The sequence below is a fragment of the Oncorhynchus tshawytscha genome, linkage group LG27 (genome assembly GCF_018296145.1).
Source record: "Oncorhynchus tshawytscha isolate Ot180627B linkage group LG27, Otsh_v2.0, whole genome shotgun sequence".
NCBI lineage: Eukaryota > Metazoa > Chordata > Actinopteri > Salmoniformes > Salmonidae > Oncorhynchus > Oncorhynchus tshawytscha.
The window spans coordinates 15,296,002-15,314,519 of NC_056455.1; the positions used below are offsets into that span (position 1 = coordinate 15,296,002).

The window sequence follows — 18,518 nt, forward strand, 5'->3', positions numbered from 1 at the left end:
GCAACCTCATTCACACAGAGTATAAAGGGAAAGAAAGGGGAGGACTGGACAGAGGGCTGGAAGAAATAATGAAGTTTGTCCATATTCAGGCAAGCTGAAAGGTCCCCTCTCCTAACTGCTCCCCCTTTCCCCTGGCCGACCAGCCCCCCATAAAAGAGCATGGGGCTTATTACACTGGGAGGGGGAGCAAAACCAGGAGATGTTCTGGTTCCAATTTGTGTCAGTCAGTGGAAAAGTGGGAACAAACCATTTCCATTTTCAGTTTGGCCTCTCATCCCAGACCCATCTCCCCCATTACAAAAAGTGCCTGGCACCCTGACAACATGACGGTCGGCGGACATCGATAAAGCCTCTTGGCACGCCTGCGAGCCCAGGTCAACACAGCCTGGTGTCAAAGGGATAGCACCAGACCCGAAAGCAATTCATCATAAAACTATGAGCTCTTTCTGGCCACTGGTTTGTAACAGGCTCCTCTCAGAGGCCACAGAGAGATCGGCCACAGAGAGATTGGCCCCGGCCAACGTGAGAGTATTCTCTTTCTTGCCTCAAGTGGGTTGGGTACTGTTTAGGCCCCTGCTAATTTTTGTTAGGCTACTAGCTAATTTCCCTCAGTGACCTCCTTTTGTGAGTGACCTTCCCAACCCTGAGTGCTGACACAATGGATGCCAGGACTCTGACAGACTAGAGATTCTGTGTGGAGAGGTTGGAGGAAGAGAGTGGGAGTGAGCTGACAATAGGATCTGTGTAAAGGCGCCCGCATGCTTCCCATCCTAAACTGCTCCAAACAGTTTGTGAGTATAGTGTACAAAACCATAGGCTGACCAGCTGAATCCAGGTGAAAGCTATGATCCCTTATTGATGTCACCTGTTAAATCCACTTCCAATCAGTTTTTGTGCACTCAGTGTATTATGACATTTTGTGATGTTTTTGTTTGTTTTGGTCTTCGGCAAGGTTTTTATTCCGGCTATTCGTTCACACCACATATTTTCTCGAGGCTATTGCAAGTTCGGTAGCCGAAGTCTACGCCCCTTCTTCGGTCTTTAGTCAACAATAGGGATTCATCAAATGATAGATGACTAATTTTCATGCACATTTTGTTCACTTGAGAAATACTAAACCAAACATCTTAGTTAGATGTAAAATTTTGTGACTCAGATCTTCTCTGCAAAAACATCAAAATGAATGACAGATTTCTTGAGTTATCTTAGATTTATTCAAACTATTTTGAGGAAGTGGATACTGGCTATGGCGCCTCAATATGGACAAACAGTACTATTGCCGCTTTTTCTCATTTTTCAAGCGAAGGTCTTACAAGGGAGTATGTGAGCACACTCGTTCGGTTCGCCTACTAGGCGCCAGCCGAACCGAAGCATGAGGAAGCCTTAAGCCTCCACCAGCTCCACAAGGACACCATAACAGCATAACATGAGACAGTATACCATAAGTACACTACAATGGCCTGGCAATAGCTGTAAGCTTTCAATCCCTTACAGTGAGGGTAGAGTGTAGACCCTTGGATGTACCTAAAAGGCTTTTATTAGATAACATAATTGAGGTCAGTCCATAAACCATGGGAGAGAGAGAATAATTCAAATCTAGATGTTTGTGAAATGTTGGCTGTGCTGTAACCTAATCCACCCATTTTGTCACTCGCTTCCACAGACTGTGATTCTCACTGCAAGGCATCCAAGGGCAAGCTGAAGATCAACATGAAGAAGTACTGCAAGAAAGACTATGGTGAGTCCACTGTGCAGGAATTATATGCCCAGTCGTCGGCCAGCGGTCGAGGGTCAGATGTATTTATTAATCACAGGCATGTCCACTCCCAAGCCCCTCTCTGTGGCTTATTCACGCTCCCAGGATTAGAGTCATTGCATCAAAGGGAAATGGTCTTGGAACTGAGCCCAGGGGACCCCGCTGATGGACAGGTCAGCCAGTATTAGACTGAGGAGTGCTGCTTTCTGGGAAATAAGACATGAAATCTATATATTTCTTGAAGGTTGTGTTACAAAAGTAGACAGCTTTCGACTGTGACGGTGTAAAGCACATTAACAGATGTATCCAGATGTGTCTTCATCTACCATTCCAGTAGTTAATTGCTATATTGTATTTACTTCACCACCATGGCCTATTTATTGCTTTACCTCCCTTATCTTACCTCATTTGCTCACATTGTATATAGACTTTTTGTTTTCCTTGTTTTTCTACTGTATTATTGACTGTATGTTTGTTTATTCCATGTGTAACTCTGTGTTGTTGTATGTGGCGAACTGCTATGCTTCATCTTGGCCAGGTCGCAGTTGCAAATGAGAACTTGTTCTCAACTAGCCTACCTGGTTAAATAAAGGTGAAATAAAAATAAAATAAGTAAATCCAGTCTACTTACACTTTGATTAGTTAGCATGGAAAACATATACATATTACTATCTATCATCTGTAAGCTAGCCACACAAAACCTATGTCTCACATATCCTAACATCCCTGCACTGACATACACTCATTACTATGTGAGATTCACTGGAGGTGGGGAGCTGGACAGAGAGAAGAGTGTTTGCTGGGGGCATCGTCACCGCAGGGCCTCTTCTTTTATCACCAAAGACAGAGATCAGTGGCATCAGTGTCTGGGCAGAGAAACAAAGGGAATATTCAACTCTTACTTCTACATCTTGAGCTCATATCAGTTCCTCCACTCCAGCTGAAACTGTCTTCAGAGATAGGTTGTGGGACGAGCCAGCCCCCTGTTGGTTTGGAGAGCTGCAAAGCTCCGCTCTGCCAGGGTTTAGCTGGAACGATTTGGATTTGTTGTCCCACCTTGACGGATGTGTGTGTGTGTGAGAGTGTGTCTTAGGGGAGTTGTACCTCATAAAGAGAGGGCTCTGAGCTTCAGAGGGCCGCAGAGCAAGCTCCCACTGCGTCCTCTCACAGTCCCTCTCAATTACAGCTAACGGACCATTTCCTCTCCCCTTCCACCTCCCTCTAAGCCCTGTGGATCTGCTCACCCTGGCCCGTGTCCATGGTCTCGGGCAATCCCTGCTCTCAGCCGCCAGCCTCAGTGGGGTCCAGTTTTATTGCTCCATGGTGAAAGGCTGGTGCACCCTGGGAGCATGAGGCTTTGGCTCGGAGTTGGCCCTTAGGAATTGTCAGCAAGCCCCATATGAATAAAATTAGCCAAATAAAATTAGCCAAATCACACATCTGCATCTTAAATACTACAAATGTGCCATGTCATCAATGACCATGCACTGTAGATATCAGGAGTTCATCTGCATCTTAAATATGCACTTCACAGCGATCAAATGTGCCATGCACTGTAGATATCACAGCGTTGTAGATATCACAGCGTTACAGTAAGATATCACAGTGCCATGCACTGTAGATATCACAGCGTTACAGTAAGTGCCATGCACTGTAGATATCACAGCGTTACAGTAAGTGCCATGCACTGTAGATATCACAGCGTTACAGTAAGTGCCATGCACTGTAGATATCACAGCGTTACAGTAAGTGCCGTGCACTGTAGATATCACAGCGTTACAGTAAGTGCCATGCACTGTAGATATCACAGCGTTACAGTAAGTGCCATGCACTGTAGATATCACAGCGTTACAGTAAGTGCCATGCACTGTAGATATCACAGCGTTACAGTAAGTGCCATGCACAGTAGATATCACAGCGTTACATTAAGTGCCAGGCACTGTAGATATCACAGCGTTACAGTAAGTGCCGTGCACTGTAGATATCACAGCATTACAGTAAGTGAGTAATATGAAAACATTCATGTTCAAGCCAAATACAGGTTTTTACATAGCTTGCTATTTTAGTACGGTTTCACAAATGAAATAACTTCTGTACCTTGAAGCTAAAAGGACATTTGAGTTTGATGATGGATGATGCTGGACTTGTATCATTATATTCTGAATCAGCACCACTAGATCTAAAAACAGACAAAAAATAATGAGAAGGGTGGGGGGTAATAAGAGAGACAGTAGAGAGACAGTAGTATTATTAGAGACAGTCCATGGATCCTATCATTGGCCTCCTATATAGTGTTTCATTGTGCTATCCCACTGTGTAGCCTCCATATCTCCATATGGAGAGTGATTCCCTCGCCTCGGAGGGTTTTCCATTCCATTAATCACAGTAGTATTATGGTGCAGATCTCCTATCAGCAGATTCATGTCTGCTAACCACCGTACAAATCTCCCCAACCGCAGCAGCAGCAGCACAAACCCTGAGGCACGTCCAGCACTCTGCCAGCATTTAAGAACAGATCGTACTCCGTATAGCCAAATACCCACATAAGTTTCCTTTATTAAAGACAATGCAAGATCCCTTAGACTCCTGGCATGAGACCTAACTGTACAGTAGGCCTATATCATATTGAATATTTTGGTCACCAATTCCTCTGTAGTTATACCCATTAAATTGGTGTTCAAATTGTTAAGCCTTTGCTTGATAGAATAGATTTGTTCATACAAGACCGTATGTGCTATAATCAGGGTTTGGGGATAGTTCACCCATATTACAAAATGACATATTGGTTTCCTTACCCTGTAAGCAGTCTATTGACAAGGAATGACGACAGTCCATGCTTTGATGTAGTTTCCCTGGCACTGTTTTCTACTTTCACTGTTCACATGACAATGTTTTAGCAATTTGTGACACAAATCCCATTCAAGTCAACTAAACCAAAGCATGGATTGCTGTGATACCTTGTCCATAGACTGCTTACAGGGTAAGGAAACCACTGTGTCATTTTTTTATTTTGGCGAACTATCCCTTTAATACTTAGTTCAGTGTTCTCTCTAATGAAACACATCCAGCTGCATTGGCCTCACTGTTCCCCTTCATAGCTGTCACATGTCCAAAAAGCCTCATCATCAATCATAGTTCATCAATCAAACAGAGCGACACATCAGAGACTTTTAACAAAGTTTCAATACATAAATGGCCAAATGTTCTTCTTTTCTCAATCAATATTGTGCAACACACAGAGAGACAATAATGTGAGCTCCTTGTTTCAGTTCCCCAGAAAACTGAACAGCCATCAGAATACATATTTTCATTCATTTAATCTTGCTTGTCATCCATGAAAAGAACGGACAAATCTATAAATCACAAGACTGATTCATGAAAAGCAGAAGCTTGGTTTTTCAAGAGTTCATCAAAACAGCTGAGTGCAGATGATTCTCCTTTGGCTGAGCTGGGGCTTTATGAAGAGACCAATCCTCAGGGGGCTTTTCCTCTGCCTCAATCTAATTCATTTCTCAGGGCTGTCCCTGGGCCTTTGTGGGGTTCACAGTGTCTCTGTTCTTTGGGGCCATGACCCCCCTGTGTGAGTGGTGCTGCGGGCCTCCCGGGGTCGCGGGAAGAGGCCCCCTGTTTAAACACAGTGGTGCACTCTGCCGGCTCGGAGCATTCCACAGGGCCCAAACAGGTGGTAAATTAGGCCGACGCTGACGGATTGCCACCCGGAGAGAAAGAAATATGTTGTGTTTATTCATTTTTATTTTCCATCGCGGCCGTAGCTACGGCGATGGCAGCCACAGAGGGTTATATTCTGGGCTGACACCCCTCCAGCGGGGAGGACAATGAATCAAAGAGCTTTTGCAGACGTTCAGGGCCAGCGGTGAAAGGAAGGGTCACACAGCCCCGCCACCCGGCGGTCCCTGTGAGCTCACCCTGGGGGCAGCAGGGCCCAGATCAGTCACTCAGCTGATAACCAGATGGGACAGGGGCCTCAGTATTGAAATTAAACACGCTCTAATTTGATTAGAGCCCCTTGTCGGCGGTGTGCGGGTCAAGCCCCAGCACACTGCTCAGAGAGGGGACCCAGCAGGAGGCTTGGCTGCCATTGTGTTTATTATACCCCTCTCTTTCTCCCTCTTCCTCTCTCTCCCTCTTCCTCTCCTCCCTCCCTCTGTGCTACCCTGCTAAGATGGTCCAAGTAGTACTGATGTACCATATTGTCTGCTAACAGAAAAACAGAAGTTTAGTTTCCTAGATCTCCATTCATGAGCTCAACTCAACACTAGCCCCATGGGCGCTTTGGACTTCATTGGGTGAGGAGCAGGACTGAAGCATTGTGCAGAGGTTTGAGGACTCAGCTGCTTGGTCTTTCCAGCTAACATCCATGATTAGTACTACATACTTTGCTCCCGTCATGGGCTGGAATCTCAGTCCAGTATAACAGTATTTTACTATCTGCTTAGAGAACCACCAATTTCCTGAGCGGCCCATAGAGTGACAGAGGGTTCTGCATTGATGTCAGACAGCAGAGAGCTGAGTCTGGTCCATTCACCCGGGGAGCTCGTTAGCCAGTCGGTCAGTAAGAGCGACCCAGAGAGAAGAGGGCTATCTCTGCTGGATTCTCACGCTGCTCTTGGATGGGGCTCTGGGAGCAGAACCCGGATAGCTCATGAGGTCGGAACACATCCCGATTCTTCTGGAAGCCTCTCTGTGGCTGGGAAGATAAATAGTGGCCCACTCCACCACCCCACACACCCATTATGTGTTTGGATGAAGGAGTAGGCTCCAGCCCAGAGACACATTGTTAATGAATGGCAGGACTGTGAGAGCGTGCTCTACTCAGCCCAACAGGCCTCCTTTCTTCTGAAATTGTGTACAATTTGCTCACACTAGCAGGGCCTCCCTTCCTGTTCTCTTAGAACGTTCCAGGCTGTAATGGGGGACAATCGATGCGGCTCGCAATAGAGAGCGTTGGCATTCAGAGAGAGAGAGACAAGGAGAAAAAAATACTTCCTGTGCTATTTTCAGCCACCTATATTTTTTTAACATTAGTCCACACACAAGTGCGTGTGTGTATGTGTGCACTTGTGTGTCTGCGGGTGCATGTATGCATTTGTGTGTGTGTATTTATTAGTGTGTTTGAAACATTTCACACCATCCACACACTGTTTCCCAAATTGGGTCAATTCGAACAATTGTGAGTGGAAACTATTCAGGTTGGTTCATTTTCCCCCTACTTTAGTCCAATCGTAAATAGCATATTCCCAACTAAACCACTTCACCTCAAGCACAGATTATCTCCTAACCCAGTGGGTTCAGTTGTTTCCCCCTTGTTGCAATGACTGAGGCGTTTTTGCAATCAGAGTGATGAAGTAATGGTAGATTTATGTGACAGAGAAATCCATGCAGGGGAGCTGATTTAAGGGGGGTCTGTATTTCTGTCTGCTCTAAGGGTCAAATTCTTGGGAGAAAGGATCAATGGCTACCACGTCCAGGTTGCTCTAGCCCAGGGTTCTTAAGATGTGCAGCGTCCTGCTTAACAGTTGAAAGGCCATTCTATCAAAAGCACAGGAATGGCTTTGCTTCAGAGCTTTTACCTCAAGCAGATGTGGTATTTTTTTAGTAAAGGTTGAATGCTGCACTTTCACTGTTGGACTTTCTGAGTTGAACCCAGTATACCAGCCACTTCTTTTTCTCCAGGCTTGTCAGTTGAGGAAAGGAAAGCGTTTCTAAGGATACGTCCACAGCAGTCAAACATTACAGCCAGTCTCAGGGAGGTGCTCATTCAAATGTACTCTAGCGGGCACCCATTGTCTTTATCCTGGGGAGCACTATGGCAACTGTTGCTGTAATACGGAGCATGCTAGCCAACACAACAAGGAGAGGTCAGGGGTAATGGCTGAGGGGAGGGACCAGGGGAACAATCTCCACACTGGGTCAGTAATTCCTGAATCATACTCAAACATTGGAGCAGTTATTGGAGCTATAGTAAAACAGGACATTTACAGCTCAGGGCTCACCCCCAGGCCAGTCTGGACCCCAGGAACAGAAACCCACAGGCTGCTATGGATTCCCTGCTTAGTTACCCTGTGTGTTATTAAGTGGATCTATGTTTTACTGTACATGAACTTTTAACTGGATCTCTTATACTCAAGAGTTGCTTGCTTTATTGTGACATTTTCTTATTCCACCTTCACTCCTTCTTCTCATTGGTCATCCAGCTGTCCAAGTGCACGTCCTCAAAGGAGACAAGGCAGGGGAGTGGTGGAAGTTTACCGTGAACATCATCTCCGTCTACAAGCAAGGTGAACAACGCATCCGGCGCGGCGACCAGCTCCTGTGGGTGCGTGCCAAGGACGTGGCCTGCAAGTGCCCCAAGATCAAGCTTGGCAGGAAGTACCTGCTGCTGGGCACGGATGACGACTCCCCCGGGCAGGCAGGCGTGGTGGCGGACAAGGGCAGCCTGCTCATCCCCTGGAAGGACCTGTGGGGCCGGAGACTGAGGAAGTTCCAACAGCGTGACAAAAGGGGCAAGTGTTAAGAGGAGCCAGAGAGGAGAGAAAGAGAGGGGGCTCACCTTGAGTCTGAGGAACACAGGAGGAGGAGAAAGAAAGAGGAAACACCAGAGGGAGAGAGGAAAGAGGGAGAGGTGAAGTGAACAGAGAGAGAGAGAGAGAGAGAGAGAGAGAAAGTGACTGAGTGCTGCTGCTTTGAGTGGAAGAAAAAAGAATATTAGTTTTAGAAACGTTTGTGTGAAGGAGCTCTTTTACAGTTGCTGTTCTGTTTGTCCTTCAAGGTTTGTTTCATTGTGGAATTGCAGTTTGCACCTAATATTTCAGATAAGTTACTTATTTTTTGTTTTATTCATGATACCGTTATTTTTATATTTCCAGTTCATTTCTACAGAACATCAGAAAAAAATCTACTGTATCAGATTTCTGTGTTTAAAAAAAAATATATATACATATATATATATATATATATATATATATATATATATATATATATATATATATATATATATATATATATATATATATGTATATTGTTTAAAGTTTTTCTAGCAAGCTGAGGTGGCACGGCATGGCTTAAGGGGAATCTCTCTCATGTTTAATGAGTGGCTCCTGCTTGCCAGGCCTTGTCAAGATAAACTGTGTAAACTGCTAAGAGTGTTAACACGTTAAATTGATCATTTAAACTAGGTTTTACTGTGGTTTCGGAATATACTTGTAAAAATGGGAGAGAAAAAACAGAAACAAAAACAAGCCAGCTATTGCCAGTTACCTTTCTTCTTTAAGAGCTCCTCATGTGGTTGTTACCTCATTATTACTGCTAACTATGTAATCAAAATGAAAGTACCATGAAGAAGTTGCTCCTCAGATACTAGCATTGGGAAAGAGTCTGTTAAATGATACATTTCCTTGCCATCCTGACAGTGTGGTTGTGACCTCAGCAAAATAAAAGTACCAGTAGGCATGATATAATTATACAATATTTTTGTATTTAGACAGCACTCTGTTCTCAACTAGAACTAAAATAGATGAGTTGACCGTGCACTTAATGTTTCGTCATTTAGTATTCAACAGTATTCAGAACATATAAGATATGTTCAGTGTTTAATGGCACCTTGCAGGATACAAACAAACATACTGTATGGTTTTAGAAACATCATCAAAGAACTAATGTATGTCCATTCATGATTGTTCAAACTGAGATCACACATTTCACTGATTATGTGCTGCCTTTGGCCTTTGGTCCTGGAACCTAATGTCCTCTGACTCTGTGTCATTGATTGATGCATTTGGTTTGCTATCCTGTTCACGTTTGTTAAAATACAAAGTACTGCTTGAACATCCCACTGAGCATTGACCTGTTTCTGCTGGTAAAGGACTGATTATGGGGGGGGGGGGGCATTCTGATGTCTTCAACAGTGAATCACCTCATGTAGTTTGATAAGACCTATCAAAATGAACCTACGTTTTGTTAAAATAATAGATGCATGCTGACTACTTAGCTGACTAAGCTAACCAAATTGTGGATGGCAGTATGTACAGTATGTATATGCTGTATAAAGATACATGCATTATGTTGTAAAAGAAAACCTGTGGGGTGATGAAATATCACAGGAGTCAAGCTGTGTGATCAACACACTGTGTCAGCATCTGATTCTCACTTCAAACCTTGCAGACATTCCATTTTCAAGACGTTACTTGGTACTCAACAAAAGGGGTGACCGGCTGTTTAAATGTTATATAGCTGTATAGTTTGTTACTATTTTTTGTTACACATTTACTAGACGTATGTCCATGTGTTATTAACCAGAGTTTTAAATACCATAGGCTTAATAAATGGGTAGACAAATGAATGAGAAAGAGGCAGATTTCTCTTGTTTACAAGTTATGCATACCCAGGAGTGTATTTCAGCAGAGAGAGGCTTATCTACAACCTGTAATAAACAGTCCCAAAAATATTTGGGAAATGCATAACACACATAAATGCAAGCAGATTCACACCTGCTCACACACACACACACACACACACACACACACACACACACACACACACACACACACACACACACACACACACACACACACTTTTTTAAAACATATTTGTATTGACATTTTTATTGCAATCCATTTCAAAAGTTCTTGTGCCAGTGCATCCATCTCTGGATCTACACATATCAAAGCTGTCAGTGTGTAAAGTTAGACCACTTTTCCACACATTTGGAGAATGGTACTCAGTCATGACCAGATATCTGCTACAAAAATATATCTGAATGTTGCTTGTGTTCATACTTGGGCTTGTAAATGTTGTTTAGCTTTGTCCATTGCAAAAGTTTGTGTAATTTCCTGTAATGCGTACTAATATATTATGTTTATCACAAATGAATATATTTAATGACACATGAAACAATGTGGCTTTTGTTTTTGCCTGTTTTTATTTTTGGTTACTCTTTGCTTTGGATAATAGACGGCTGTAATGAAAAAGTAAAAGACTGTAGCTATTGAACAGCCTAGTAAATCTGAAATAAAGCTCTGTAAAAGTACTTGTGGACTTTCAACTGTTTCTCATCATCTCATCTGTGTCTCATTGGTAGTTCTGTACTTCAGTGAGCCATTTGGGATTGACATGGGCTAAATGGTGTGGGCTAAATGGTGTGGGCTAAATGGTGTGGCCCAATAAGACCACAGTCTGTGATAACCCTAAGAGACTGCATCAGCCTTTGTCTGTTTTCCTCCTGCAATAACAGTGAATTACAGTTGGGAATATTAAATGAAACATTAAGAGTGGTGCAGCGGTCTAAGGCACTATAGACACCCTGGTTCAAATCCAGGCTGTATCACAACCGGCCGTGATCGGGAGTCCCATAGGGCGGCGCACAATTGGCCCAGCGTCGTCCGGGTTTGGCCGGTGGAGGCCATTGTAAATGTGTTCTTGACTGACTTACCTAGTTAAATAAAGGTTGAAAAAATATATATAATAATAATCTAAACAGCACCAAGTTCCTAGTTAAAGAGGTCATTTCAGTACAGTCAGCACAGAGGGTGACTACAGAAAACAGCAATACTAAGAGTTGTTCACTGAGTAAATGTATTCAACATTTATTAGACATTACCGCCCAAGAGCTCCAGTCATTTACAACAACACAAAGTAGTTAACTCAGCAATTCCTTCTCATCATTGGTTTTAGATCCCTGAACTCTATAACCTTCACAGACAATAAGTACTCGATATTAAGCTGATTATATCGCTACGCTTTTAGTTCATGCGCAGCACAGATGGAACTGTGGGGTGGAGGCATTGTAGTCATCGGATGACATCCTGAACTTCATTCTCAACAAAGTGTTCATGGCCAAAAGTAGCCCTGCTTTAATCATCATACAAATGACCCATCCCCAACTCAAGTCCTTAGTTCGTTTTTTGTCTGTTATGGGAGTTTGTACCAACACTACAGTAGGATTGATTGGTCATAGGCTAGGCCTACTCAAGAGAAACACAATCCAAAATACTCCCAAGGATCCAACCAACCGCCCCTTTATAAAAGGCTGTGCTCTTCATTAGTGAAAGGGACCACAACCAATAACATGACTGGCCGACATGGCAGTAAAAAGATCCCAACTAAAGAGCCTTAAAGATGGAGGAGAGAAAGACAGAGGATGAGGTCACTATGGATGAGCGTAAACTCATAATGCTCATTCAGACACTCAAAAGATGTGATGTGTCTGGAGTTGCACAAGGCTCTTGCTCCTTTCTCTATGTGCTGCTATTGGTTTCTATTGGTTTTGCTGGCTGCCAGGATGACTGTCCCTGCTATCCAAACTCCAGGCCTCCTCCACAAAAACACAGTTCAGTCCTGAACACCCAAAACAACTCTTTCACTTCAGACTAAAAAGTTCAGACTGTTTTATGATGTGCTCTCCCTCTATTCATTGTGTAATAGGGAGGGATGGGAAATGAGGTGAAAGGGGATCTGGGTGTGTGTGAGCCTCACTCTCAGTGTGAGAACAGGAGGATCTGGAGCAACACATGGCTCTACTCCAGGATGCAGAGAGAGACGGCTGTGGAGTGACATTGGGAGGAGGAATGATTTCAGCTCGCATGCAGGCAGTCTCCAGTAGACTGCAGCAGGGTGGGATTCCCGCCTTTAGCCCTGTACATTCCATAAACATCCAGCCCAGGGCCAGGCACACTCCTGCCATTGTTTCCCTGTTAACAGGCTGCAGACTCCTCTGAAAACAAAGGCTACCGCCAGCACGTCTGACAGGGACCAAACTAACAGCATGACAGGACAGGCCTGGACAGTGTCCCTATGCCCCCACTGGTCTACAGCCACTGACAGGAAATGGGGGAGCCTCCCATCACATGACCATCCATGTTTTCAGTTCCCAGTCGGTTGTTTTAGTGCCAGAGGACCGTGTTCTTAAGACCATATTTTTTGTCACAATCAGATATTCAAATGCTTCAAACTCTGAAATCTCTATTTCACTCCTTGCTCCCTGGCTTCACTCTGAAACATTTGAGGGGCATAGAATTACCATCTGCTTCCCCTTTCTCTGTTATTGTGGAGACAGTGATGTTCGAAGGTAAAATTAAAACAAAGTAAATGAAGCAAAGGACCCCTCCACCTGCTATTAGTAAATTAGAAGGTAGTAGAAATAAGGTCTGAGCACATTGCTGTTGAACTTTTCACATCATATCCAGGAATAGATTCCAACCCCCATTATCCTGGTCACACCTCTTGTGAAGCACCACTTCACTGTTGTGATTAACTACCACACAACTCTGACTCACATACACACTCCAGCCTCCCACCTACACCACCCAACACCATTGCACACCATTCGGAGGCTGTTTGAGATACAAACCATCGACGGGAATGCTATGGGGTTGGGTGGATGGTGAAGGGCTGAGGGGAGGTCTGAGGCTTGGAGAGTGGATTAGCCTGGAGAGAAGAGGTGCCGTGAGAAACTCTCAGACCCAATACAACCAGGGCCCTCAGCAGGCAGTAGGGCCTCTAGCGCCACCATGGTTAATCTGACACTAGTAAAGCCCTTCCTTTCTCCCCCTCTGCTCCACTCCTCTCTTGAGGGGAAGTGACTCTGTGAAACAGAGACTTCATTTAACTTTTTAGAAGAGTGTCCACATTTTATTCGAGAGAAAGGGTGTGTTTAAATCAGGTAGAACCAGAGCCATGGGGTTCTGATCCCCTTCTCTCTGAAAAGTAGATGCAATCAGTGCCCTTTGTTTCTGGAACACATCCCCCCCCGCTACATTTTCTTAACACTCCGTAAAACCCTTCCAAACAGCCAACCAAATAAAGAAGAATATAACCCAATGTTTCCTCAGCAAACTTATTTTTCAAGCGTTATTTGCTTTAGAACATCTGAGGATAGGATCATGTCAGTCAGTATGAAGACTGCTATAGGGACACAATCGCTTTATGATGGTGATGAACACTAATGTCAAATCCAAATGTATTTGTTACATGCCTAGCAAACAACAGGTGTAGACCAACCATAAAATGCTTACGGGCCCTTTCCAACAATGCAGAGAGAAAAACTGAAAAATAATAGAACGATAATAACACAAGAAATAAATACACAATGAATAGGTTATATACACAGGGTACCATGTGCAGGGGCATGAGGAAATTGAGGTAGATAGCTAGGTACATATAGGTAGGGGTAAAGTGACCAGGCAACAGGATAGATAATGTGCAGTATCAGCAGTGTATTTTTTATTTTTATTTTACCTTTATTTAACTAGGCAAGTAGACTGCAGACTCAGTTAATCTACAGCCTAGTGGGTTAACTGCCTGTTCAGGGGCAGAACAACAGATTTGTACCTTGTCAGCTCGGGGATATGAACTTGCAACCTTTCGGTTACTAGTCCAATGCTCTAACAACTAGGCTACCCTGCCGCCCCGATGTGATGAGTCAAAGTTAGTGCTAAAGGGTGGGTTAATGTAGATAGTCTGGGTAGCTGTTTGGTTAACTAATTAGCAGGCTTATTATTTGGGGATAGAAGCTGTTTAGGGTCCTGTTGTTTCCAGACTTGGCGCATTGGTACCACTTGCCGTGCGGTAGCAGAAGCGGTACCAGAGAGAACAGTCTATGGATGAAGTGTTTGACCATTTTTAGGGCCTTCCTCTGATACCGCCTGGTATAGAGTAGTATAGAGTAGGGTACAGGGCCGTACATACCACCCTTTGTAGCACCTTGCGGTCGGATGCCAATCAGTTGCCATACCAAACGGCGATGTAGTCAGTCAAGATGCTCTCAATGTTGTAGCTGTAGAACTTTTTGAGGATCTGAGGGCCCATGAAAATTATTTTCAACCTCCTGAGGGGGAAGAAGCGTTGTCATGCCTTCTTCACAACTGTGTTGGGGTGTGTGGACCAATGTTCGCTCAAAGAAATGTCGGCATCTGAGCAAATTCCAGGTCTGCTGAGCGTAAACTTGAACGTTGTGAAAATTCTGTGCAACTTCTAGCGCATATTTATTGTGAACACTGAGGATGTACCCGCTTAGTTACAGTTATAACAGTGGCCAAGTAGGCTACTGTGGCTATTTGATCCTAATGTAGGCCTATCAGAGTGGCCTACCATCGAAAACAATGGAGGAAATGCATCCCATAATATTTTAACATGGAAATAGCTTTTCTGTCAGCCTACTGTAGCAGCCAATGTGTGGTGTTCAATGTAGGCCTACATTCCGTGAGACGTTTGGAAAAAATATGCAGGGCTTGACATTAACCTGTTAATCCACTTGTCCTTCACTGAAAATGTGATGTTTGATGCAAGAAACCACTTTACAAAATAAAGTTAATTATTATTCCCATAACATTATTACAGAGAATCAGACAAATTATGCTACCCTCTGCCTATTGGCTACTTAGCTTATTTAAGCCTGTCTCAAAATACAACATTGCCTCTTTAAGACAGAAAACACGCTGTTTACCTGACTCGCTTTTCAAAGATGGCTAGAAATGTACACGTTTGTGCTCTTTTTGGAAGCAACCACTCCCCATTGCTGACTATAAATGAGCTATAACTGGGCTCATAACTCACTTACTAGCAAATAACATGAACAAATGAGCACAAATGGCTACATGCAGCTCTCACCTTGATCTCAAAACAAGCACATCTACTTGCGACCACTCATTCTGTAAAAACAGTCCAGTTCAAAATGAATGGCACAGATCCATATATGGCAATGGTCACAACGGTCTGTAGAATTGTGCCTGTCAATGTAATAGAATCCTAGTCTGGTGTGTTCTGCCTAGAAGAAAATCTCTTGCATAGTTTTTTTTGCATGCTAAGTCTTGCATAGTTCGTTTTGTTTCGGTATGTATTGGTATGCATTGAAAGTGGCTAATATTGTCAATTCCCACAGTAGTTGAAAATTTGATAGTGTTAACTAAAGGGGAAAACTAGAAAGTTGAGAGAAGAATCTCGTGCTTCTCTGCATGGGCTGATTTTTATTCCCAGGGGAGCTGCACGCCCATGCACAGCTTAGAGGGAACATTGGTGTGGACCATGCTCATTCTTTAGTGAAGTGGACACAGAGGAACTCGAAGCTCTTAACCTGCTCCACTACAAACTGGTCGATGTGGATGGGGGCATGCTCCGCCATCCATTTTCTGTAGTCCATGATCAGCTCCTTTGTCTTGCTGACTTTGAGGGAAAGGTTGTTGTCCTGGAGCCACACTGCCAGGTCACTGACATCCTGAGATGATGGCGTTGATGTGAGTCATGAACAGCCTTTCAAAGAATTTCATGGCTACAGATGTGAGTGCTACGGGGCGATAGTCATTTAGACAGGTTACCTTGGCATTCAGGGACTATGTTGGTCTGGTTGAAACATATAGGTATTAAAGACATGGTCAGGGAGAGGTTGAAAATGTCAGCAAAGACATTTGCCAGCTGCTCTGAGTATGCGTTCCTGGTAATCCATCTGGCCCTGCTGCCTTGTGAATGTTAACCTGTCTAAATGTCTTACTCACATCGGCTACGGAGAGCGAAATCACACAGTCATCCGGAACAGCTGGTACCACTCATGCATGGTTCAGTGTTGAATCCCTTGCAGTAGTATCTAACAATTCACACAAATCCAAAAGTAAAAGAATGGAATTAAGAAATATATACATGTAATTAAGAAATATATCAATATTAGGACGAGAACACTCCATACACTGGAGTTTGTTCTCCAGTGACTGTACATTCATGAACAGAACAGAGCCTAATGGCGACCAATTTGTTTGGCGATGTAATCTCTTCAGGAGGCTGCCTCGCCGGCCTCTTTTTCTCCACCACTTCCTCCTTTGAGTCCCGGGGATTAGTACCTGGTAAGCAGAATGTTTAGAGCTGCTGACTGACTCATTGAAGTAGAAATCTTCATCCAAATCGAGGTTAGTGACCGCTGTGCAGATGTCCAGAAGCCGTTTCGGTCATAGGAAAGGATGGCAGAGAAAGTTAAGATCAGCATTAAAAAAAAAACACAAAATAGCGGAATTGGTCGGGAATGTAAAACGGCTGCTATCCACTGTAACGCCATTACAAATACATTACTGTACTAATTTTACGCAAATGTTTTATAGATATCAACTCACAGACATAAAATAAGACTGGCTAGTATGGTCTCCTTGATGAACTTCTGCACACCAGGTCACGTACACATACAGTAACATGGTTAAGATGCTGCGACACACTGGCCTCCAATTCTACAATACAGTAATACGAGTCTATTCACCAGTCAATAGTTTAGAAATAATACACATACACAACCTTTCCAGTTTCTATTTTCCAGGCCCTCTTCCATCCCTCAATCGTTCACACCCTTCATTCACAGTGAGGTTTAAGCATGGGAGAATGGGACTCTATGAAACAGAGAACGAAGCACCTTAATGGAGTCTAAATCAAGGGAGGCCTCAAAGAAGCACTTGATGTCATCCCATTTCATCCCATTTCTCTCTTTCTTTCAACGCCTATGGTTCAAAAGCTGTATTTCTGGCTTACTAGATTGGAGCACAAAGGCTTTTCTCATGCATCTTGGAGAAGCCCCACTAGAGGCCTACATTCCTGCCTGGGTGCCCAAGAGCACATAGAGAGGGTTGGTTTTCATTCTTCTCATGACCATTTACATACAGGATTAAGCCACTTGGCTTTTGGATGGTGTATACAATATTTTTCAGCCACCCCCTCACGATTCTCAGAGGCCTGAGGTGAATTATGGGTAAGACAATCAGCTCATAAACTAGCTCTTTTAATGTCTATTCACACACACTGTCAGGGCCAAAGTAGGTATGAGTGGAATAACATGTCAATGGTGGTGAAAGGATCTGCTCAACTAGGAAAGCCTTTCAGCTGCCTCACAGTAAACCGCTGTTCTCGTCTTCCACCGTTTAAATAGACTATCCAAGAGACCAAATAAAGCAAGGAAGAAACTATCAACAATTTTTTGCCACTATTTTGGACACCTGATTGACGTGAAAATTACATTGACTTCTAAACTTTTCTGCTGTGACCATTCTGAAATAAAACAGGGAAGAGGGTCAGAAAATACTGGGTGAAATTGGAATGTTCCTGGCCCAGAATCCCCCTCTTTCCCCTTCACTTCATCAGAATACATTAATATCCGCAAGTGTTGGCTCAGGCGAAAAATACTCATGGACTCAACAAAGTGCACAGTGACTTTGGGGTCTGGGATCTTCAAATAAACCCTCACTTGGTGTCATGGGGACCAGGAAGTGGAATTAACTGCTATATTAGCTGACCTTCATCTTGTTGTTTCTTCAGACCTGCCTGGCTGGGCCCCATGGTGGCCTGTAACCACGGTCTCCAGGCCCAACAATGTGGGCATTTCCCTCAGCAAAACACAGGCCTGGGGTTTACTGAGCAAACAAGCCGAGCTCTGCCAAATACACTTGCTCCCACATTTCACAATCACTTTTCCCCTTTTGCTGTTGCCCCACCGAGGAGCCAAAAGAAACCACTGTACAACTCTGGGTATATATGGTGTGAAAGGCCTGAAGATGATAGTGAAGTTGATTCAAGGCATACATTTAGTGAGAGCGAGGTAGACAACCTATATTCTCAGGGTGACTTGGTATGCTCAGTGCTTCTAGCATGCTTGTAAAGCCTCCAAAAGTGCTGCCCTACGATTTCCATAAAGTAAATGTGTCACAACACATATTGTTGAGACACTGCTGAAGATATCAGTCTCAGCATCTGGAAAGATGGTCTGTGTGGAGAATTAACTTGT

At 43.8% G+C, this 18,518-nt stretch overlaps 1 protein-coding gene across 1 annotated transcript in view; it reads left to right on the plus strand.

The window, feature by feature from the left end:
- Positions 1-8,497, plus strand: part of LOC112247017 (netrin-1) — a 40,271-nt gene extending 31,774 nt beyond the window's left edge. The window contains 2 exon segments of the mRNA XM_042307523.1: positions 1,664-1,738; positions 7,972-8,497. Coding sequence (XP_042163457.1) covers positions 1,664-1,738; positions 7,972-8,291 — 395 coding nt within the window. The 3' untranslated portion in view covers positions 8,292-8,497.
- Positions 8,498-18,518: the final 10,021 nt, after the last annotated feature.